Here is a 24,768-nt window from a genome sequence, read left to right on the forward strand (position 1 = left end):
GTGTAAATGTAATACAAATAAATCATAATAATTAATAATGTAGGCACATTTATAAAACAATAAATCATTTAAATGAAGTGATAGTCCTATTGCACAACTTTCTGGCCTCTATATTAAAATTGCTTTTATTATATCAATGTGTTTTCTTTAAGAAACATGAGACATCACAGCTTGAGTAAAATTTACTAAGACTAAAATTTAAAAAGACTGCCAGCAGTGACAGGAGCTCCATGCAGCTGGACCCTAGCACCTGTGCAAAGACCCACTGATGTTTGGCACAGATATCTGCATGGAACTGCTTGAACAGTTGGGTTTAACTGTAGACATGAAGTAACTAGTACTTCTTGGCTTTGCTTTTTCTTTTGCTTTGTGGCAAAGGTACACCAGAGCCTATTTTTAACTAAATGGGACAAGGAAGAAAAAACATTTTATAAATAGGTCCCTACAACAAATGATGTTTTAGTTACACTAGATTAAGGTAAAATATAGCCTAATAGGGAGGGCATTTTAGGAATATTTTGCTTGTTTTCCTACCTTGTTATTCTGTGAGGTAGGAGGACTTAAATAATTGCATAGGGAATTGAAGAAAACCTAATCCCAGATACTTACTGTTTAGGTATCTTTGAGAATATCTACTGGATAATGAAAAAAAGCCCTCTAAAGCAGATATGAATGCATATGTTGCTAACCTATCTAGAGTTATTCTATAATGAGAATTTATTGTAAAATAATTAAAAGTAAATTTGTCAAATGAAAGACAGAAATTATTTTTTGAAGAAGTTGATTTTAGATTTCTTTAACCATTCACAGTTTTGTCTAAACATTCTTTTGATACAAATCAATAGCTGATTTTGAAAATACTTCACTGCTATATTTCTATGTGGCCACTCATCTGGTCTACACTGTTTTGGTGCTTTATCACACAAATTGAAAAAAGGCATCTTAAAACTAAAATTATACTTTTCAACAATTTTTCATTTCTGTTCTGACAGCAGCAATTGATAAGATTAACCCAGTGCAGTTTAAACTTGTAAAGTTTCAGTTTTGGTTTCCATTCTCAAACAGGCTTCTGGGGAAATCCGACCTCCAAGTCTAAGCCAATAAAACAAGCACACGTAAACAGACTATTTCAGTTTGGAGGAAAGCACAAAGAGGCAAAGCATTAAGGCAAGCAAAAGATTTTCATTATCCTCATCAGAAATGTCTCATTCCAGTCTACTGTTAATCTTATGGTAAGTGAATATTTAAATTTATACTTTGCCAGTATGAGATAGTGAAATAAAAAAAGAGATATAATTTTATGTTTCTTATTTCTGATTAAAATAAAAAAAAGAAAGTGTAATCCTTTCTATGTGTCAGTCTAGGTATCTAACGTTAAAAAATGCAGGTAATATTTTTCCATTTAAAATTTCAAAATTAAGTTGACTGTTGTCAAGACCATCTGCTAAAAACAATTAACACATTTTAAACAGCTGAATAAGGAAAAATGTTTTCTGAGTTTTGTTTGTTTGATTTAAATAAACCCGAGCACTATTAGGAAAAATGTCAGGTTAAGTAGATGCACAAATGTCAGACAATCCACTAGTTTTATTAATAAATTTATGCTTTTTTTATAGGCTAACTTCTCAAATGCATTACAGAAAAAGCATGAATATAACTATTAAATTCAAGCTACTGAGTCAAATAATGGAAATACAGCTCAAGAGTGAAGATCAACAATTAATAGACACTTTAAAGAGGATTCACTTTAGTCTTCCTTGTGGTATCCAACAAAGGGAGACCACAGTCACTGATAGAAGACTGCTGTCTTATATGTTTTTAATCAAGAGAGCAACTAGAGTGGATATATGGAGATCTGCTCATTTAATCAAAAGAATTTTCCTGCAAATATCAGAGGCATTACGTTCTTCCACCACTGGAAACAAGTCTATGAAACAAACCATGATTTACCACCAAACTAAGCCACGCATCTATCAAGAAGTGATAAAATACACTGGCACAGTGGTAAGAAAAGTAGTGAAATAAAAACATAGGGTATCGGAAATGGGGTAAGTGTGCAAATAAATTTTTGGGAGTTGGGATTTGAACTAGTTATCATATACCCTTTCCAAAATTCAGACAACCATAGTTAATACCATTGAGGATAGCAACAACTTTATCTAGAACAATCTGGAGGAAGCATTCATGGAAACTAGCAGTGGCAATGTCTCTTGAATAAAAGCCTAAAGAATTCTGATTAAAATCTGTGTGCAGACACCCTCAAGTTATCTCATGTACATTATAAAACACTTACCATTTTATAGCACTTCTGCTCCTCCTTATTGTTTTCATGTAAACAACTGACATTATTTTGCAATGTGAAATTTCTAACTTTTTCCCAATGTTTACAAAAATAAATGTTTTTTAAAAATATAGCTAAAAAGTGTAAATCTGTTCTCTTTCCTGTATATCTTTTTGATTTATTAAAGAAAGGTTACCATACCAGTTGTTTTGCAACACAAGTTGGTCTCACAGCTGAAAACTACTTTTCACACCCTGCCCTCCCCCCCCCACACTTGTAGAATATGTTATTAAGTCTAGTGGATTGTCACAATAAGTTATAGAGGTCAGTCTGGCCACGGTGGGGAAGCAGGGAGACTAATGTATTTTACAGAAAGACATTCCAAGTTACTGTTTAACACCATTTAACATGTACAGAAAGATGTTAATACTGATAAAAATAGTATTATAATTTATTCTTCTAATTAGAGGTTATTACAAACTCTCATTTGATTTTACTGAATTTACAAAGATAAAATTATTTTCACATATACAATACTAGTGGAATGAGATAGCTCACATAATTTCTTTTGATTACTTATTTAATTAAATGAAAATTTCAAGCTAATTAAGGAAATTCCTAAGAAATCTCTTTTTGTGAACCAGTGACATCTTTAAAAACATAGTAAACAAGGGAGATATGGCCAGCCTGACACTGCTACAAAGGCAGTTTGATGCGTACATTTTAATTTCAGGGCATACACACAAATTTGAGACATCTGAGCAAGTTATTCCAACTTGTTCTTTGATAGAATATTTGACAGGAGTCTTTAATTACAAACATATACAAATGGAAGGTGGTAAATCTAGAAACCGTGCCATCTCACAGAACAGAACACCTCCCCTTGTGCAAGACATCAATGTAGTACAGACATGACTTATCTCAAGAAAATAAACTTTTTAAGATGTTTATGTTTTAGAGAAAGACTGGCTGTGTAAGAGAATGTGGGGATGTTCTTTATTTAGGATATTCAAAAGAGGAGAGATCCTTAGGATGTGTTTTCAGAGCTATAACCTAAATCAGCCCCCCCCACCCCTTTGCAAAGAAAATCTTTAGTTTAAATCCACACAAAGAATTTTAGAAATATCCTTGTTGAAACTGATTTATTTAATAAACATTCTGAAGTCTTCATTCTTCAAAAGTTAAGGAAAACATTTATTGATGGGAAGTATTTTGCAGAATATATTGGTTCCTTCAACACGCAAATGAAAGCCTTTGTTTTCCCTCAAATGCTTCAGATGGCAAAAGCGTCTTCTGAGATGTATATCTGTGAATATTTTGTACCTATAGTAGAACCTCAGAGTTATGAACATGAGAGTTACAAACTGACCGGTCAACCATACACCTGATTTGGAACTGGAGGTATACAATCAAGCAGCAAAGCAAAGCAAAAGGTAAAGGAAAAAGCAAATACTGTACAGTACAGTACTATGCTAAATGTAAACTACTAAAAAAAACAAAGGGAAAGTTGAAAAAAATATTTGACAAGGTAAGGAAACCATTTCTGTACTTGTTTCATTTAAATTAAGATGGTTAAAATCAGCATTTTCTTCTGCACAGTAAAGTTTCAAAGCTATATTAAGTATTAAGTCAATGTTCAGTTGTAAATTTTTGAAAGAACAACCATAACGTTTGTTCTCAGTTACAAACATTTCAGAGTTATGAACAACCTCCTTTCCTGAAGTGTTTGTAACCCTGGGGTTCTACTTCAAATGCAAGTCTTCATATAGTAACACCCTGATATCAGTATCTGAATATTAATATACTTTATGAACATAGGAAGCTTGTTTGATGTTATAACTGAATAATAATGTAAGAAGCCATGTGAATATGAAATACTTATATGAATTGGAGAATTAACTAGTTATCTGGCAACTTTTAAGCAACTTCTTTACCAAACTCAAGAAGAGATGAAAATCCTCCCCACCAAGATTAGATTGGTAAGAAGAGACAACATATTCTCTAATGACAAGTTAAGTTTAAAGACGCTCTTTAAGAATCATTTACGTTTAAACAGACCATTTTAAGAGCTGAAAGATCTTTTTATAGGACATAGGAGCGTCTGGGCTTACTTGAATTTCAACTCGTATTACACCCTAAAAGAACCAAAGGGATCTCTCAGAAAATAAACTGAACAGAGTAAAAACTTTATCTTCAAAGATGTTCTAAGAAATTCCCACCAAAAAGACAAAGGCCATATAATCCTGAAGTTGATGAATTACAATCCTGATGCATATATATTAGGAGATCGCATATTCATAAGCTGAAGATTCATAAGCCACCAAGACTATCCCCTGAAGCGGACAAACAAATGAAAGGTGACAGAAGCTGGTATATTAATTTACTGGACCTCTTGAAATATGTGCCTTTCTCCTTCAGTGAGACTGTGGAAAAGTATAAATTCCTCTCAATTGAGACATGCACTCCTAAGGTTATAGGTTTTTATTTTTTAATCCCTAATCATATTACATTTACACTTATACCGCTCTTGAACCATTATAAAGTCATACACTCTTACACACACAAACTCACAGCACTCATCTTGGCACACCCTGTTCATCTCATCACATCTTCAAGACAACCCCTCGATAAGCAAGCAAACAGCAGCAACAAGACAGAAAGAAAGAAAGCCACTACATTGAATCAACACCACCTTCCAAACCCAGCACTTCTTCACCATGACTCCATTACTGACACTTCAGCATCACTTGCAAGAGGAAGTTTGCAAAAGCACTGTCTAGAGAGTAGATTTAATATTTAATATTTCTTGTTAATTTTAATGGAATACTGAAGTCCTACCGTAATTTAAGGTATTCCCAGCTTCTCCTGTTAAAAACCAGATTATTTAGACTATGTACTCCTGGGGAGGAGACTTGCTAATCTTGGTAAACAAATGAATAGTGGGATTTAATTTGAAGGTAAAATTCTTAATATTTAATTTGCCTGCCTCAAGACTGGTCCTTAAATGGCTTCTTTTCAGTAAGAATTAAAACCTTCTTCAGTTTCACAGAATTTAGTTAAACTCACTTACATTTGCCCATTTATAAACTGTTTAGATTATCCATGCTAAACCAAATAAGATTCACCAACCTTTCAAACAAAGTTTCATTGCCCAACTATAATATGTTTTATTTATTAATGACCAACTAATACACGACTCTGCTGATTTTGGGAATAATGTACTTTGCTCTTATCTCAACTAGAGAAGATTGTGCCCACCAGAGCAGATCTTCTCTTGAGGTGTAATCTCTGTTGAAAGATCTCCAGAGAGAGACTACAGAAGAGTCTGTAGTGGAAGTAACCATTGTTTATTGCTTGTGCTCTGTTTTTGTTTCATTTTGTTCAATTATTGTTTTCCTTTCTTTCTCTTTCTTTCGAAATAAAACAGTCACAGTCTGTGCTTGTCTTTAATTGCGGTGTCCCTTACAGCATGGTAAAAATCTAAAATAGTATGAGTCATATCCCTGAACTGGCATTGAGACAATTATTAATATTTGGCCTAACATTTCTCGTTTCTCCAGACCTCAAGTTTTAGTAATTTGGGGGATAAAATTACGTTGCGTTCAACACCTGAAAACATCCTTTCTAGCTACCACAGCTTATAGTTTTTTGTATTACAACTGGTATCCCCATGACTGCCTATTTCACCCAGCAGAAGCAGGAGGGCAGGAAGGTGGATGAGAGATAGCTATTATATCTTCTGTGTTGATTTCTAGTCTCATCCTCTACAACTACACTAGCAGGAGCAGTAATGCTGTCCAGATACTTCCTAAACCATCTATACACACCAGCCCATGACAAACTACTACTCTACTTATGCAGATTTCTAAGGGAATCAACTTCTGTAAAAGTTTTAAGCCTGATGCACCACACATTTTTTGGGACCAAAAAAAGTTTTAAATTAAATTTCTGAACTCAGATCATACAAAAAACATTACATTTTACATGAGGTCAACTACATTTAAACCTCAAAAGGGACAACATATAGTCAGCCAAATTTTAGCCTTGCTGATAGTAAGCTACTGAGGTTTCAAAAGAGATAAACTGATGTCCCCATATGTACAGTGATTTCAGTACAAGGATTTTAACAAACAAATCTTTGCTGTTTCAGACTGCCTAGGAATAACAGTTACAGTACCTACCTTTCCGTGACTGTTGTACTTCCAGATGTGTTGCACATGTCCACTCCACTTCAGGCGTGTGCACAACTCAGGCACAGCTGCTGGAGATTTTTCCCTCAGCAGTACTCGCTGGGGCAGCGCAAGTGCCCTCCAGTGACTTGCACTACTACACGCAGCCATGCTGCCCCTGTCCCCTACCCCCTCAGTTCCTTCCTACCAGAAAGATTCAGTGAGGGGAAGGAGGGTGGGTCATGGAATAGACAAGTGCAACATATCTAAAAGAACAACAGTTATGGAAAGGAAAATAACCATTTTTTTTCTTCTTTGAGGGATTGCACATGTCCATTCCATTGTAGTTGACTCACAGGCAGTTCAAACTGGAGACGGGCTCTGACTCTAACTGAACAGAGACTGTAGGACCACTCACTGAAGTCTGGAATCATTTCTAGATTAACAAGAGACGGCCTTGTGAAACAGAAACATATAGTCTGATGACCAGGCTGCCACCCTACAAATGTCCAGTATGAGTACATGAGCCAGAAAGGCTGCAGAAATTACCTGTGACCTGTTTGAGTGACCAACTGCTTTACCTGGCAGTGCAATATTAGCCAATCAGTAGCATCAACAAATAGAGATCCAAGTAAAAAGCCAAAGCTCCAACATCTGTAGTGTGGAGCTTCTCTTCCCCTTTACTGGAATGTGGCTTTGGAAAGAAAGCTGATAAATAAATTGTTTGATTAATGTGAAGATTGGAACCTATGTCATTGAATTTTGGGTGACGGCGAAGGAAAATCTTGTCCCTAAAAAAACAACTGTACAGGGAGGCTCTGATCCTAAGGCTCACAGCTCCCCTAGTCTTCTGGCTGAGGTTATAGCAACCAAGACAGCCACCTTCATAGACAGGTGTACCAGCAAACAAATCGCCAGCGGTTCAAAGGAGAGATCCACCAACTTTGCAAGTACTAAATCTAAACTCCACTGTGGAACCAACTTGTGAACCTGTGGGTATAATCTGAGCAAACCCTTTAGAAATCTGATGGACATGGGATTTGAAAAAAACTCATTGGTTATCCATGGGAAGATGGAAAGCTGAGATAGCCGCCAAATGGACTCTGATGGAACTAAGAGCTTACCCCTGTTTTTTTCAGAAACATAGGATAGCCCAAGACATGGCAAATTGGTGCTTAAGCTAAGGGGAATACTTCTGTGTATGGACCAAATGGAAAAATCTCTTCCATTTAGCAAAAAAGTAGACCTAGTTGAAGGCTTCCTACTATTTAGCAGAACTTCCTGCACCCCCTTAGAGCAAACTCATTCAGAGTTTGTCAGCTATGAAACATTCAACCTGTCAAGTGGAGGGCCCGAAGATTGGGATGAAGGAGGCGGCCATGGTCCTGAGAGATCACATACACATCTTTCAGGAGAGGCAGCATATGTCTGACGGACAGGGCTAATAGACTCAAAATCAGGGCCACACTGAGGCTGTTAGAAAAAGGTGAGCTGAATCGTACTTGACTTTGGACAGGAACAGAACCTGAAGGAAAGCATACAGCAGGCATTTTGAACAGGGTAGGAGGAAAGCAACTGTCAGTGAACCCAGGCTGTGACCACTCAGGAACAAAAAATGACATTTTTTGTTTGGTCTTGTTGCAAACAGGTCCAATTTGGGGAGTGTCCCATCACTAGAAAATGGACAGGGACACATCTAGGTGAAGAGGCGACTTGTGGTGACCTGAGAATGACCTACTCATGTGGACCGTCCATGTGTTTTGAACTCCTGGAAAGTAAGCAACTCTCAGGCTGATAGAACTGGCGATGCAGAAATTCAAAAGGAGAATCGCCTACTGCCATAAGTTTTCAGAACGCCCTTCCTCCCACTCCACCACGCTTGTTTACACAGAAGATGGCTACTGTGTTGTCTGTGAGTTTCAAAAAATTCCGCCATTTAATATTCATAAGGAACGCCAAGCAAACTAAACGGATGGCCTGAAGTTCCCTGATATTTATATGGAGACCTATACCCTGAAAAGACCAAAGGCTCTGAGAGTCTGAAAGGGACCTAAATGAGCTCCCCAATTTAGACCTGATGCATCTGTGACCAGCGTGAGTGACTCCTATCATAAGGCAAAGAGAACACTCCTGCAAACATTTGCAGATTCTACCCACCAGTCAGAGAGGACAAGACCTGAGCAGGTATTAGAACTACCATGTCCACATGATGATGGGTCAGTGAGTACACTGAGGCTAGCCAATCCTGTAGTTCTCTGAGGTGTAGCCTGGCATGCTGCACCAAGTTTGCAGCAATTTTGAACCACAGTGAGAGGATGCACCTTTAGATCTAGAACAATGACCTGCATCGTTTGGAATCTCTGAATCAGCAGGAAACCCCTGACCTCTGTAGAATCTAGGACAGCCAAAATAGATTTTATTCTTTGAACAGGTATCAGGATAGATTTCTCTGTATTGATTAGGAGCCAAAGAGTGTCAAAAGTAGACTAAATAGTGGCTAAGCTGGAGAGTACCTGAGACCCGTACTTTCACCACCCAGTCATCCAGGTAGGGGAACACTTGGACTCCTGACCTTCACAAGAATGCTACTACTACAGCCATGCATTTTGTGAATATGAGGGGCTGCTGGTGGGCCAAAAAGCAGTACTCCAAATTGGTAATAGGACCCACTGACCATGAATCTGAGAAACTTTCTGTGGCTCTGGTGAATCATATGAAAATAAGCATCCTTTAAGTCAAGGGCAGCACTCCAGTCCCAAGGATGTAAGGAAGGGATTATAGATGCTAGAGCAGGGATCGGCAACCTTTAGCACGTGGCCCATCAGGGAAATCCACTGGTGGGCCAGGATGGTTTGTTTACCTGCAGCGTCTGCAGGTTCGGCCAATCGCAGCTCCAACTGGCTGTGGTTCACCATTCCAGGACAATGGGGACTGCATGAAGCAGGGGCCAGCACATCCCTCGTCCCACACCGCTTCCCGCAGCCTGGAACAGCGAACGGCGGCCAGTGGGAGCTGCGATCGACCGAACCCGTGGACACTGCAGGTAAACAAACCGTTCCAGTCCGCCAGCGGATTTCCCTGATGGGCCGCTTGCCAAAGGTTGCCGATCCCTGTGCTAGAGTAACCCTCCAGAATTTTGTTTTTTTTAGGAACTTGTTTAGCTGCTTTAGATTTAAACTAGGTCTGAGACCTCCACCTTTGCCCTCAGTATTTGAAAGTAACATGAATAAAATCTCTTCCCTCTGAATGTTATGGGAACTTCTTTTATGGCTCCCTGTGGAGGAGAGGCTGGATCTCCTGAAGTAGCATGCACTCAAGAGCCCAGTCCATGAAGAGGGATGCGGAATGGGCAGGGGGAGAGAAATAAATTGAAGAGAGTGTATCCCAGCTCAACCAAACTTAAGATCCACTGATCCATGGTGATGAGAGTCCCATGCTTAGGAAGTGGGATAGATGGTTGGCAAAATTTGGTGTGGGGAAAGATGGTACTCTGATAAGTGGTAGCTTGCTCTCAATCAACAGGTCAAAATGACTGTTTAGAGGACCCAGTTTGCCTAGAAGAACGGCAACTTCAGAAGAGGGAGGAAGAGATACCTCTTGTAATTTCTGCTCCTCTATTGGACAGGTCCTGGGTGCTAGGCAAGCTGGGCTGGAACTGCTGTGGGTGGAACAGTTTTCTTTTAGCCACAGGTATACAGATCCTCAGAGACTTTAGGGTCACTGTTGAATCTTTTAAGGCTATGAAGCTGCTCATCTGTCTTATCGGAAAAGAGCAAGGGGACTTCAAATGGGAGGTCTTAAACGGTCTGTTGAATCTCTGGAGAAAGATCTGATGGCTACAGCCAAGATCTATGCCGCACAGTGATGGAGGAAACCTTTCCTCGAGCTGCATCCAAGTTCACCTGCAATGCCTTTGTAGCAACCAATTTGTTCTTCCACCATAACAGTGAACTCCTGTTTTGCCTCATCAGGAAGCTTCTCTTTCAACTTCAGGACTTTATCCCACAGGCTGAAACCATAACAACCCAAAGCCTGCTGGTTCATGATCCTAAGCTGTAAATCTGTGGAATACAGCTTCCTGCTGAATAGGACTACCTTTTTTTCCTTTTGGGGTACAGGCCTGGTGTCCCAATCTCTCCCTTTCATTAGCAGCAGTGACTACCAGGGATCTTGGAGGATGGTGGTTATAAGAAAGCTCAAATCCTTGTGAAGAGACAGAATATCTTCTCTCCACCCTTTTAGCAGTGGGAGGCAAGGAAGATGGGGGTTGCCATAAAATTTTGACAGGTTCCAGGATAGCCTCATTAACTGGGAAAGCTACTCTGAAGGGCCTTGCAAAGGCTAAAATGCCCACAAGCCTGTGTGACCTTTCTGGCACCTCTTGTAGATGGCTATACAGAGCTGCAACCAACCTTCTCAATAAGTCTTGATGAGCACTGAAACCATCAGGGGGGAGAGAAGTAGATTCAGTCACTACTGCCTCACTGGGTGGCATAGCACCCCGCTATGTGCAGGCCATTGATCCTTAGAGTGCTAAGTCTTGTGGCAGGTACTACAGTGGGCAGGAACCCCACTGGGCTGCTGGGCATGCTCAGGTAGAGACATGAATGATCTGACCTTGGAGTCTGATGAGGAGTCCACTTCCTCAGACCACGGTGACTCCTTCAGTTCCAGAGAGACCTGTTTTGAATCTGGAAATCAGGGTTCTGCGGGATCACTGCTGAACCCTACAGAAAGGAGACGCAACTGTAGAAGTCACCGGTACTGAACAATGTTCTGGGGCTGTTCTGTGGGAGCGTGCTGTTCCAATCCCGGTACTATGAGAGATTTCTGAACAGCAGGGGAAACCAGCACCAATAATTAAGCAACTCTCTGGCTTCCTCAAAAGCTTCGGGTATAGACGGCACTGGAAAGGGCTCCTGAGTCTGTGATACCAAAAGGTGCACCAGTCTTTTGGGAATTAGCCTTCATGGGCTCCAGATTCAGCAGTCCCTCTTGGCTTATGGACTGTGCCTGGGTGAACTTCTTTGAGCATGCCGTCGAGTTCTTGCCTCTACTTGGTGCCTTCACTGTAGACTTTGAAGGCCCCAGTACCGAGGCTTCAGAAGACTTAAGTTGCTTCTTCTTAGGTACCGGTGACAAGGATCTGCCTCTGGACTCAGTCAGAACATGGAAGCACTCCTAACAGACTCAGATGTGCTAGATACTGTAGCCCATAGGACTGGCTTGCTAGCTTAGCCTTCATTATATTCAGCTGTAACACAAGAAACCTGCAGACCTGTATACTGTAAGACATTAGCTTAAGCAAGTTAGCAGAAGTTAGCATAAGTGTGTTTCAGTAGGCCTGTAAGCTTTGGCATAGATAGATGTTCTGACAGTTATCCTCAGAGTTTGGGGAACTCAGTCTAGCTTACTCAATGGTAGAAGCTGGAGCTTAACAGTAAATACCTGCAGAAACATGGAAACAATAACCGTAAACTGGCTTAAGCAAGAAGTGATGGTTATGATAATGAGTTAAAGTGGTATTAATATGTATTAATAGGTTGACCTCAGGATAAGTACACCTCAGTATTACGTGAGTGAAAAGAATAAATTTGGGCATGGAGGAATGAGCAATAGCATAAATATTCAATATGGTGCTCAGGTCCTATAATAGGGCATACCACCATGTGGAGAGGAGTCATTTAGCATTTGGCAGCTTTCCATCATTCAACCCCTCAGCTCTACTATCAATCTTGGGTAGTGAGTAACTGGAACTATTGGATTCATTTGGCATGCCAGTACTCTACCTGTAACATGCAAGAGTACATTCGAGCAAAAAATGCAAAGTCAAATTTCAATTGCTTCCATCTTTACTACATTTATCGCAGCTGAACAAAATTCTCACTCCAGTGCTTTATTTGTTCCGTTAAAACAATCAGACTTACATAACAGAGATATAAACAGCAATTCTCCCTTTCTCTCCTTCACAAAGAAAAGATTATCCAGTATAAACCTGGTCAATCTTTTTTAAAATTTCTCCTTCAAAAAGAATGCCTGTGTTTTGATTTCCCTCAAACATACTTTGAGTATTTTGCCTGTAGGTGAACAGTACACACTTGTACTTACCATCATATACAAAGTAAGTCCCATCTTTGAAGACCACAACAGCAGGCAATTCAGGCAGTGTCACATACTAAAAGAGTGAGAGATGACTTTTAATCATCCCATGGATGATTAAGACAGGCATTTTAACTGCACAAACCTTAAACTCACCAGTCTGAAGTAAAAAACCCCTCAAATAATTAAACAGGACACTTACATATTCTCTCAGCCTTGTTTATAACATAGACGCTTGGAAACATACTCCCTTGCTTCCCCTTTTAACAATTTTATCTTTTTTACATTCCAACTTTTTTAAAAAAATCTAATTTTATGTGGAAATTACATTTTTGTTTAGAGTTCTAATATACTAATATACTAATTTATATTAGTACTTTCTCCAGCACTAGGAACTATATTTCTTACTCAAACGCTGATGCATTCAGTGAAGAGAAAACAAAAGGTTTTTGTACATCCTATTAAAAAATGTTTTAGGAGGATGAGGTTAGTTTGACAAAGTTGTGGATTTTTAACAAGTATTTTAAATCTCTGTCTCTCCCACAAACAGGTGGCAATTTTAAAACAAAAAACATTTTCAAAATAAAAATGATGACATTCTTCTATCATACCTGAGAAAGTTAGAAACCCAGCTCTTTTTTGGCTTGTTTTACACTTCTTGGCCCCATTCTCTGTGCCCCAGGAAGCTCCACAAAGGGCAGAGGTGACTAAGGCTGGTTTGGTCCCTGGCGTAAATTACAGCAGACTCATAAATGGGAGCTAGCAGCTTTAACTCTACCTTCACTACTCTGCTCTAGAGCAGAGGTGGGAGTTGTGAAATAAAATAGCATACAATAATGAATTAGTGCAAATCGGCAGGGTTGAAGTTTGTGAGAGCACCTTAAGTGAGAATTACATAAAATTTAAACTCACCTGTTTTACAATTTGCTTATTTTCCCGTAGGATATTTTTAAAAAAAACTATAGCTACTTGGCTCTTCTGCAGTATACTTGTGATCAAAATATCTCATAGAGCTTGGCTTTACAAATGTTAAACCTCAAAGCATTTGTGACTATACTGTAAAGTACATACAACTACAGCAAAAGAAGGTTAGGCTCTTAACCAAGTAACCTAATTTTCAGAAGTGCCATCCACCAATAAATTCTACTGAGGCTGATAAAAACTGCAGATGCTCAGCACCTCCAAAAATCAAGCCACAGGTAAATAAATACAGATTTAGAAACCTAACTTTAAAGAACATTTTTTGAAAATCTTAGACAAGTGACTTATCAAAGTTGTTACAGCGAGTCAGTGGAACAGCCGATAATACAGCCACAGTCTCCGGACTCCAGCCTCTAGACAACACTTGCCTTATAACGTCAGGAAAATAGTGACGTAATGTGGTTTTTCTAACATTTTGTATTTACAACCAATTTTATTGTAGCAATAGGCTCAGTAGGTTTTAAACAGCTGTTTTATAAAAAATAATGCATTTATTAAAGTTACAGGATTTTTCAAGTCATGCAATCTCAAGTCATTTAGCATTGCAGACATAACCCCTTGACAAAACCACACCATATGGTTTTTATACACTTCTTTATGCTAGTAAAGTAGTATAACATTCAAATCCCATTCCCTAGTATCAAGCACATAAAACTGCCCTTTCCCAGCTACAAATGCACGAGACTTCCCACGTCTCAACTCCTTCTTGGAAAACCTGATTAGCACAGTTTGGCTTCCTCGGGGTTTGTCACTGGGACTCAGACAGCTCAGTTAATGAGGGACAACTGAGTATGAGAATTGGGCTTTTGCACCTGTTTTTTGGGTGGTACTTTGAAGCATCTTGGGAACCCATTTCTGGGCTGGAGTTTGGGGTGAGAGTTCCTCCTGTCCTTTCCATTCCAGGGACCATTTTTCCTCCCCAAAATCTGCTATCTATTCCCACTAGAGGAGAAAGCATGCACAGATAATTTTCAGCATACTATATTTTAAGGTTCTGAATTTATTTCTTCAATTTTGTCAAAAGCTACTAGTCCTCATTAAGGATTCAGTGAATGGCAATTCCGATTTTGTTTTCAAAAAATCATTAGTTACTAGCATAAAAATACAGCTCTTAAAAAAAATGTATTTCAGAAATGGGTATATGTAAAGTCTGGAATAACTCAGTTTTGGATCCAAAATCAGTTCTGATAAATTAGATGATCTTGAAACTAAGATTATAACAAACTGTCTTCTGCAATCCTACTTATTCTATTTAAGTTCCTATTGCACCTCAATGCCTTCTCTGAAAAAGTCATGTGGTCAGTGCAAAACAGGACCGCCTGATCAACCTAACAAATACTGCAAGAACAAAAAAAGTTTGTAAAACTTTTCAACTGTATTTCAAGCTATTATAATGAATAATTTGATAGGATTTTTCCCTCTTTTAAAGACAGAGGTTTTAATATTGCTGGTGATCAACATGCTAACACGTATATAGAAGGTAACAGTGTATTCCGTAACTAAGTCAATTCCAAATCCATGTTTTCTCTATGAGATTCTTTATTTAGAAATAGCTATTCATTAGAGTGATTACTATTACTGACGAGTGATTACTATTACTGACCAGTTTTCTGTAGTGTTTGAGGTCAGAAACAGCAAGAATTAAAAGGCTACGGTTATGCTAAATACAACTTAAAGAAGAAGAGGAAGTAGAGGTTGAAGTATCTGATAAAGTGAATTTACCTCAGGTAGCACCTCTTCTGAGGCAGAAAAAAAGTATGTATAGACAATTAGTTCTGAAGCAACTTCTATGTATTTCTCCTGCAAAAAAACAGAGACATTTTTAAAAAATTTCTCAAATCTTGGTACAAACATTAACAGAAAAAAGTCTATCAAAATACAAACATTTTCTTCTACTTTTTTAAAAGTAAAATATAAAAAGATAATGTAACAAAATTAGAATAGAAAGCTTACCTGCGGCCCATCTGCACTACATGGCTAAACATGCCAGTGTAAAATGATGTATCTATGTTAGAGGCATCCCTTTTATAAGTTACAAGGTGTAGAACAAGGTGTAGTACACTGGGTGTAGAACAAAAGCTAGGCAAGTAATACTGTTCTGAACCATGGTTCAGTGCCCGGATTGTTCCATTCAAACTAAGAAAAAAAACTTGACAGACCTCAACGAATCTAACTGGTTTATTTGGAGTTGTACTACAGGAGTATTCTTAGACAAAGACAATTTGAATTTTCTGTATTATGTTCATTTTATTTTGGCAGTACATGGATCTTAAACCACAAATAATGTCTACTAATAAGTAGGACTGTCGATTAATCACAGTTAATTCATGCAATTAACTCAAAAAAATTAACGGTGATTAATCACACTGTTAAACAATAGAATACCAAATGAAATGTATTAAATATTTTTGGATGTTTCTACATTTTCAAATATATTGATTTCTATTACAACACAGAATACAAAGAGTGCACTTCTCACTTTATATTATTTTTATTACAAATATTTGCACTGTAAAAATGATAAACAAAAGAAACAGAATTTTTCAATTCACCTCATACAAGTACTGAGTGCAATCTCTTTATCGTGAAAGTGTAACTTACAAACACAGATTTTTTTGTTACATAACTGCACTCAAAAACAAAACAATGTAAAATTCCAGAGCCTACAAGTCCACTCACTCCTACTTCCTATTCAGCCAATCACTAAGACAAACAAGTTTGTTTAAATTTACAGGAGATACTGCTGACTGCCTCTTAGGGTATGTCTACACTATGGAATTAGGTCGAATTTATAGAAGTCGGTTTTTTAGAAATCGGTTTTATATATTCGAGTGTGTGTGTCCCCACAGAAAATGCTCTAAGTGCATTAAGCGCATTAACTCGGCGGAGTGCTTCCACAGTATCGAGGCAAGCGTCAACTTCCGGAGTGTTGCACTGTGGGTAGCTATCCCACAGTTCCCGCAGTCGCCGCTGCCCATTGGAATTCTGGGTTGAGATCTCAATGCCTGATGGGGCTAAAACATTGTTGCGGGTGGTTCTGGGTACAGATCGTCAGGCCCCCGTTCCCTCCCTCCCTCCGTGAAAGCAAGGGCAGACAATCGTTTCGCGCCTTTTTTCCTGAGTTACCTATGCAGACGCCATACCACGGCAAGCATGGAGCCCGCTCAGCTCACTGTCATCGTATGTCTCCTGGGTGCTGGCAGACGCGGTACTGCATTGCTACACAGTAGCAGCAACACATTGCCTTCTGGCAGCAGACGGTGCAATACGACTGGTAGCCGTCATCATTATGTCCGAGGTGCTCCTGGCCACATCGGCCAGGAGCGCCTGGACAGACATGGGCGCAGGGACTAAATCTGGAGTGACTTGACCAGGTCATTCTCTTTAGTCCTGCAGTCAGTCCTTTTGAACCGTCTTATGGTGAGCAGGCAGGCGATACGGATTGCTAGCAGTCGTACTGTACCATCTTCTGCCGAGCAGCCATGAGATGTGGATGGCATGCAGTCCTTCTGCACCGTCTGCTGCCAGCCAAAGATGTAAAAGATAGATGGAGTGGATCAAAACAATAAATAGACCAGATTTGTTTTGTACTCATTTGCTTCCCCCCCTCCCCGTCTAGGGGACTCATTCCTCTAGGTCACACTGCAGTCACTCACTGAGAAGGTGCAGCGAGGTAAATCTAGCCATGTATCAATCAGAGGCCAGACTAACCTCCTTGTTCCAATAAGAACAATAACGTAGGTGCACCATTTCTTATTGGAACCCTCCGTGAAGTCCTGCATGAAATACTCCTTGATGTAAAGCCACCCCCTTTGTTGATTTTAGCTCCCTGAAGCCAACCCTGTAAGCCATGTCGTCAGTTGCCCCTCCCTCCGTCAGAGCAACGGCAGACAATCGTTCCGCGCCTTTTTTCTGTGCGGACGCCATAACAAGGCAAGCATGGAGGCCGCTCAGCTCACTTTGGCAATTAGGAGCACATTAAACACCACACGCATTATCCAGCAGTATATGCAGCACCAGAACCTGGCAGAGCGATACCGGGCGAGGAGGCGACATCAGTGCGGTCACGTGAGTGATCGGGACATGGACACAGATTTCTCTGAAAGCATGGGCCCTGCCAATGCATGCATCATGGTGCTAATGGGGCAGGTTCATGCTGTGGAACGCCGATTCTGGGCTCGGGAAACAAGCACAGACTGGTGGGACGGCCTAGTTGCAGGTCTGGGACGATTCCCAGTGGCTGCGAAACTTTCGCATGCGTAAGGGCACTTTCATTGCTTTCCCCTGCCCTGAAGCGCATGAATACCAAGATGAGAGCAGCCCTCACAGTTGAGAAGCGAGTGGCGATAGCCCTGTGGAAGCTTGCAATGCCAGACTGCTACCGGTCAGTTGGGAATCAATTTGGAGTGGGCAAATCTACTATTGGGGCTGCTGTGATGCAAGTAGCGCACGCAATCAAAGATCTGCTGATATCAAGGGTAGTGACCCTGGGAAATGTGCAGGTCATAGTGGATGGCTTTGCTGCAATGGGATTCCCTAACTGTGGTGGGGCCATAGATGGAACCCATATCCCTATCTTGGCACCGGAGCACCAAGCCGGCGAGTACATAAACCGCAAAGGGTATTTTTCAATAGTGCTGCAAGCTCTGGTGAATCACAAGGGACGTTTCACCAACATCAACATGGGATGGCCAGGAAAGGTACAGGACGCTCGCATCTTCAGGAACTCTGGTCCGTTTCAAAAGCTGCAGGAAGGGACTTTATTCCCAGACCAGAAAATAACTATTGGGGACGTTGAAATGCCTATATGTACCCTTGGGGACCCAGCCTACCCCTTAATGCCATGGCTCATGAAGCCGTACACAGGCAGCCTGGACAGTAGTCAGGAGCTGTTCAACTACAGGCTGAGCAAGTGCAGAATGGTGGTAGAATGTGCATTTGGACGTTTAAAGGCGCGCTGGCGCAGTTTACTGACTCGCTTAGACCTCAGCGAAACCAATATTCCCACTGTTATTACTGCTTGCTGTGTGCTCCACAATATCTGTGAGAGTAAGGGGAAACATTTATGGTGGGGTGGGAGGTTGAGGCAAATCACCGGGCTGCTGGTTACGCACAGCCAGACACCAGGGCGGTTAGAAGAGCACAGGAGGGCGCGGTACGCATCAGAGAAGCTTTGAAAACCAGTTTCATGACTGGCCAGGCTACGGTGTGAAAGTTCTCTTTATTTCTCCTTGATGAAACCCCCCGCCCCTTGGTTCACTCTACTTCCCTGCAAGCTAACCACCCTCCCCTCCTCCCTTCGATCACCACTTGCAGAGCCAATAAAGTCACTGTTGCTTCACATTCATGCATTCTTTATTCATTCATCACACAAATAGGGGGACGACTACCAAGGTAGCCCAGGAGGGGTGGTGGAGGAGGGAAGGACAAGGCCACACAGCACTTTAAAAGTTCACAACTTTAAAATTTATTGAATGCCAGCCTTCTTTTTTTTGGGCAATCCTCTGTGGTGGAGTGGCTGGTTGGCCAGTGGCCCCCGCACCGTGTTCTTGGGCATCTGGGTGTGGAGGCTATGGAATTGGGGAGGAGGGCGGTTGGTTACACAGGGGCTGTAGTGGCAGTCTGTGCTCCAGCTGCCTTTGCTGCAGCTCAACCATACACTGGAGCATACTGGTTTGATCCTCCAGTAGCCTCAGCATTGAATCCTGCCTCCTGTCGTCATGCTGCCGCCACCTATCAGCTTCAGCCCTCTCTTCAGCCTGCCACCTCTCCTCCCGGTCATTTTGTGCTTTCCTGCACTCTGACATTGTCTGTCTCCACGCATTTGTCTGGGCTCTGTCAGTGTGGGAGGACAGCATGAGCTCAGAGAACATTTCATCACGAGTGCATTTACCGCCTTCTAATCTTCACTAGCCTCTGGGAAGGAGAAGATCCTGTGATCACTGAAACACATGCAGCTGGTGGAGAAAAAAAAAGGGACAGCGGTATTTAAAAAGACACATTTTATAAAACAGTGGCTACAGTCTTTCAGGGGAAACCTTGCTGTTAACATTACATACATAGCACATGTGCTTTCGTTACAAGGTTGCATTTTGCGTCCCCCCACCGCGTGGCTACCCCCTCAACCCTCCCCCCTCCCTGTGGCTAACAGCGGGGAACATTTCTGTTCAGCCACAGGCAAACAGCTCAGCAGGAATGAGCTCCTCTGAATGTCGCCTGAACAAAAGCACCCTATTTCAACCAGGAGACCATGAATGATATCTCACTCTCCTGAGGATAACACAGAGAGAAAAAGAACGGATGTGTTTGAACGCCAGCAAACATACACTGCAATGCTTTGTTGTACAATGATTCCCAAGTACGTGTTACTGTCCTGTAAAGTGTCCTACCATGAAGGACGCAATAAGGCTGCCCTCCCCAGAAACCTTTTGCAAAGGCTTTGGGAGTACATCCAGGAGAGCCGCGAATGCCAGAGCAAATTAATCCTTTCACATGCTTGCTTTTAAACCATGTATAGTATTTTAAAAGGTACACTCACCGGAGGTCCCTTCTCCGCCTGGCGGGTCCAGGAGGCAGCCTTGGGTGGGTTCGGGGGGTACTGGCTCCAGGTCCAGGGTGAGAAACAGTTCCTGGCTGTCGGGAAAACCTGTTTCTCTGCTTGCTTGCTGTGAGCTATCTACAACCTCATCATCATCATCATCATCATCCTCCTCATCCCCAAAACCTGCTTCTGTGTTGCCTCCATCTCCACTGAAGGAGTCAAACAACACGGCTGGGGTAGTGGTGGCTGAACCCCCTAAAATGGCATGCAGCTCATCATAGAAGTGGCATGTTTGGGGCTCTGACCTGGAGCGGCCTTTTCGCCCCTCTGGTTTTCTGGTAGGCTTGCCTCAGCTCCTTAAGTTTCACGCGGCACTGCTTCAGATCCCTGTTATGGCCTCTGTCCTTCATGCCCTGGGAGATTTTGACAAAGGTTTTGGCATTTTGAAAACTGGAACGGAGTTCTGATAGCACGGATTCCTCTCCCCATACAGCGATCAGATCCCGTACCTCCCGTTCAGTCCATGCTGGAGCTCTTTTGCGATTCTGGGACTCCATCATGGTCACCTCTGCTGATGAGCTCTGCATGGTCACCTGCAGCTTGCCACGCTGGCCAAACAGGAAATGAGATTCAAAAGTTCACAGTTCTTTTCCTGTCTACCTGGCCAGTGCATCTGAGTTGAGAGTGCTAACCAGAGCGGTCACAATGGAGCACTCTGGGATAGCTCCCGGAGGCCAATACTGTCGAATTGTGTCCACAGTATCCCAAATTCGACCCGGCAAGGCCGATTTAAGCGCTAATCCACTTGTTGGGGTGGAGTACGGAAATCGATTTTAAGAGCCCTTTAAGTCGAAATAAAGGGCTTCATCGTGTGGACGCGTGCAGGTTTACATCGATTTAACGCTGCTAAATTCGACCTAAAGTCCTAGTGTAGAGCAGGGCTTATTTACAGTGTCACCTGAAAGTGAGAACAGGCTGGCACTTTTGAGGCTGGCGTTGCAAGGTATTTATGTGCCAGACATGCTAAACATTCATATGCCCCTTCATTCTTTGGCCACCATTCCAGAGGACATGCTTCCATGCTGATGATGCTTGTTAAAAAAAAAATACGTTAATTAAATTTGTGACTGAACTCCTTGGGGGAGAATTGTATGTCTCCTGTTCTGTTTTACCCACGTTCTGCCATATATTTCATGTTATAGCAGTCTCGGATGATGACTCAAGACATGTTCGTTTTAAGAACACTTTCACTGCAGATTTCACAAAACGCAAAGAAGGTACCAATGTGAGATTTCTAAGGATAGATACAGCACTCGACCCAAGGTTTAAGAATCTGAAGTGCCTTCCAAAATCTGAGAGGGGAGAGGTGTGAAGCATGCTTTCAGATGTCTTAAAAGAGCAACACCCCGACGAGGAAACTACAGAACCCTAACCACCAGAAAAGAAAATCAACCTTCTGTTGGTAGCATTTGACTCGGATGATGAAAATGAACATGCGTCGGTTCGCTCTGCTTTGGATCGTTATCGAACAGAATCCGTCATCAGCATGGACACATGCCTTCTGGAATGGTGGTTGAAGCATGAAGGCACATACGAATCTTCAGGGCATCTGGCACATAAATATCTTGCCATGTCGGCTACAACAGTGCCATGTGAACGCCTATTTTCACTTTTAGGTGACATTGTAAACAAGATGTGGGCAGCATTACCTCCTGAAAATTGTAACCAAACCTGTTTGAGCGATTGGCTGAAGTAGGACTGAGTGGACTTGTAGGTTTTAATGTTTTACATTGTTTTATTTCTGAATGCATTTATTTTTTGTACATAATTCTACATTTCTAAGTTCAACTTCCATTACAAAGAGATTACACTATAGTACTTGTATGAGGTGAACTGAAAAATTCTGTTTATTTTGTTTTTTACAGTGCAAATATTTGTAATAAATATATAAAGTGAGCATTGTACACTTCGCATTCTGTGTTGCAGTTGAAATCAATATATTTGAAAATGTAGAAAACATCCAAAAATATTTAAATAAATGGTATTCTATTTCTGTTTAACATGTGTTTAATCATGTGATTCATTTTTTTTAATCGTGCAATTATTTTGTTTTAATCACTTGACAGCCCTACTAATAAGTATTAGAGCAAAAAGGACACACACCATAAAGGTACATATGCACATTATGTCAACATAATGGAAGTGATACAGTCAACAACAGTAAGAGTTTTAGAAATCTTCTGAGGATTTTGTTAAAATGAAGACCAAATACACACAGTTTCTTTCCACCTAACTAAAGTGAAACTTATTAAGACGTAGCATAGAACTTCAGTATAAAAAAAAAAAGACCATAAAACCTATCACATTAACAAAAAAATTCTCCCTTCAGCATAACTGTGCCACACAGTAAATGCTACATTAAATAACTTTTAAGTTTAACTATTGGTTGAAAGCATGCCTTATGCCTCAAAACAACAAAAACATTTGGCATATCTAAGGTTAAGTATAATTTTAAAATACTGTTTTACATTATTAGGACTTCGGAGTCCCACGACACAATGATTACAAGAGGAGAGACAGCACTCAGATCTAGAGATTACCAGCATGTTTGGTAAATGTCTATAAACACATACATTAAGATAAAAAAAGTGTATATATTATGCCATTATCAAAGTAGTTCTAAAATTAAAACATATTCAGCTTCTTACCTACAACTATAATCTCTTTAAAATATACAATTACTTTCTCACTTTTTTAGGAGAGATATGCATAAGTCACTTTTAGACTGCCTCTATAAAGATCAAAAACAAAAAACAAATGAATTTAATGAAGTTTCAAACCTTTAAAGGAGATTCCCCACCAACATACAAAAAAAGTACACGATGCCTCTTGTGCACATGTTCAAACATTTGCTGGCTAGGAAGTGGCCGGATAAGAGGCCTGGGGAAAAGGGAAATATAAAGAAACATTCAGGGTTTTTTTGAAAATTCAAAGAAAACATATACGCTCATCTAAATTGTACAATTCTGACTGCCCATTCCACAAGTCTAAACTTGAAAATGCTAGAACTCTGTATTTAAGAAGAGCAAACAGTGACTGGTGCTACAGTGCAATGGAATTTACCAATTATATCAACTCTTAGTAAGAAGAATTAAACAGTAATCCTGACACTACATACAAGCCATCTGATGTATGGTGTAGTTATTTCTGAAAGAGGCATAGCAACTCGGGAATATGGGTTTTGTAAGTGATTCTAGTTTGGAGATTACCGGTATTCATAGACTACTGGAAAGTACGGAAAAGCAGTTTAGGTCCATGTCCCTATTTTTATGCTCTAAACCCCAGGTAAGTGAGAAGAGAGGAAATTTGAATAGTCCCAAGCAGAAACTGTTCTCTAGAAGATTCTGAGCTCGTGTGCCAAGGTTGCAATTATCCGTATGGGGGGAAATCTATGTTGGCAATTTTTTTTTTTTTTTTTTTGGGGGGGGGGGGGGGGGGAGGGGAAGAAGCCACAACTATTTCCTTTGCTAGATTGCTAATTGTCCCAATAAAACTTCATATAAAATCCCCCTCCCTCCACTTTTTTTTTTTTTTTTTGGGGGGGGGGGGAAATGGTGAAATCCTTGTTAATGCTGTATTAAATTTTTAAATACAGTCTGTGCATTACTTAATAATGTATACAACCCACAGATTAATTTGCCGCTATTTCGCCATCTTCCCGTAAGTAACAGAATAGATAAATACTGCATCATCCCAGGAGAGCTGACGTGTGACAGCTGAGAAAAAATAATTTTCTCAATAGCTCAGTTTAACACCAGTGACTCTTTCACTATTCAAAAACATTTCATTTTAATTTTATAATTAAAAAATAAAACTGAGTGACAGAAAATGAGCTTCTAACTGATATAGCCCATATGATTAGAAATAATGAAAGACTACTAACATCTTAACTAAACATACTTTTTCACAACTGCAGAGGTAAATCTGCAAACCATATATGGTGGGGCATTTTTAAATCTCTCTCTGACACCTTAAGCAGTATCTGTTCCAAAAAACAAGTGCAGTCTCAAGGATCTATTTCAGGCATTGCATCATTCTGCCTAATGTAACTTGTTCAGTAATTAATTGCTAATGTTGCATCATTACTGAAATCAATGTCGAAACACATTAAAAACCTAACTATGGAGTTTAAGAGCAATTGCATCAGAAACACTCACGTTACATATTATGACTCTATAAAATCTCTTACAACCAGGTCAGCATAGCCAAAGTATAAATGAAAATAACTAAAAATGTATTCCCGTCTTATCACACTTAATTGTTTGAGAAATAATCACCCCAACTCCTCGCTTAACGTTGTAGTTATGTTCCTGAAAAATGCTACTTTAAGCGAAACAATGTTAAGCAAATCTAATTTCCCCCTAAGAATTAAGGTAAATAGGTGGAATTAGGTTCCAGGGAAATTTTTTTCGCCGGACAAAAGACTATATTTTAGGGTTTTAATTTAATACTGTACACAGCAATGATGATTGTGAAGCTTGGTTGAGGTGGTGGAATCAGAGGGTGGGATATTTCCCAGGAAATGCCTTACTGCTAAATGATGAACTAGCACTTGGCTGAGCCCTCAAGGGTTAACAAATTTTTGTTCATGTAGCCTCACACTCTACAAGGGAGCAAGAATGGAGGGAGGAGACACA

At 40.4% G+C, this 24,768-nt stretch overlaps 1 protein-coding gene and 1 long non-coding RNA gene across 11 annotated transcripts in view; one reads left to right on the plus strand and one right to left on the minus strand.

The window, feature by feature from the left end:
* The window catches only part of TMX3 (thioredoxin related transmembrane protein 3), an 80,538-nt gene that overhangs the window by 36,076 nt on the left and 19,694 nt on the right, over positions 1–24,768 (minus strand). For 4 of the 10 annotated variants that reach the window (XM_037892899.2, XM_037892897.2, XM_043539924.1 and 1 more), the window contains exons 7-9: positions 22,912–23,011; positions 15,253–15,330; positions 12,559–12,625 (exon numbers count right to left, since the gene is read on the minus strand). In XM_037892899.2, the coding sequence (XP_037748827.1) occupies positions 12,559–12,625; positions 15,253–15,330; positions 22,912–23,011 (245 nt within the window). Of the gene's footprint in view, positions 1–976; positions 3,605–5,002; positions 5,147–5,704; positions 6,655–12,113; positions 12,240–12,558; positions 12,626–15,252; positions 15,331–22,911; positions 23,012–24,768 lie in introns of those variants that run through there. The other 6 variants (XM_037892898.2, XR_006288604.1, XM_043539925.1 and 3 more) reach the window with 6 other exon arrangements.
* LOC122464510 lies at positions 1,073–5,718 on the plus strand. The gene is made up of 2 exons (XR_006288605.1): positions 1,073–1,232; positions 1,617–5,718. It is a non-coding gene; the product is annotated as an uncharacterized LOC122464510 (long non-coding RNA).

This window comes from Chelonia mydas, chromosome 2 (assembly GCF_015237465.2).
Source record: "Chelonia mydas isolate rCheMyd1 chromosome 2, rCheMyd1.pri.v2, whole genome shotgun sequence".
Taxonomy (NCBI): Eukaryota; Metazoa; Chordata; order Testudines; family Cheloniidae; genus Chelonia; species Chelonia mydas.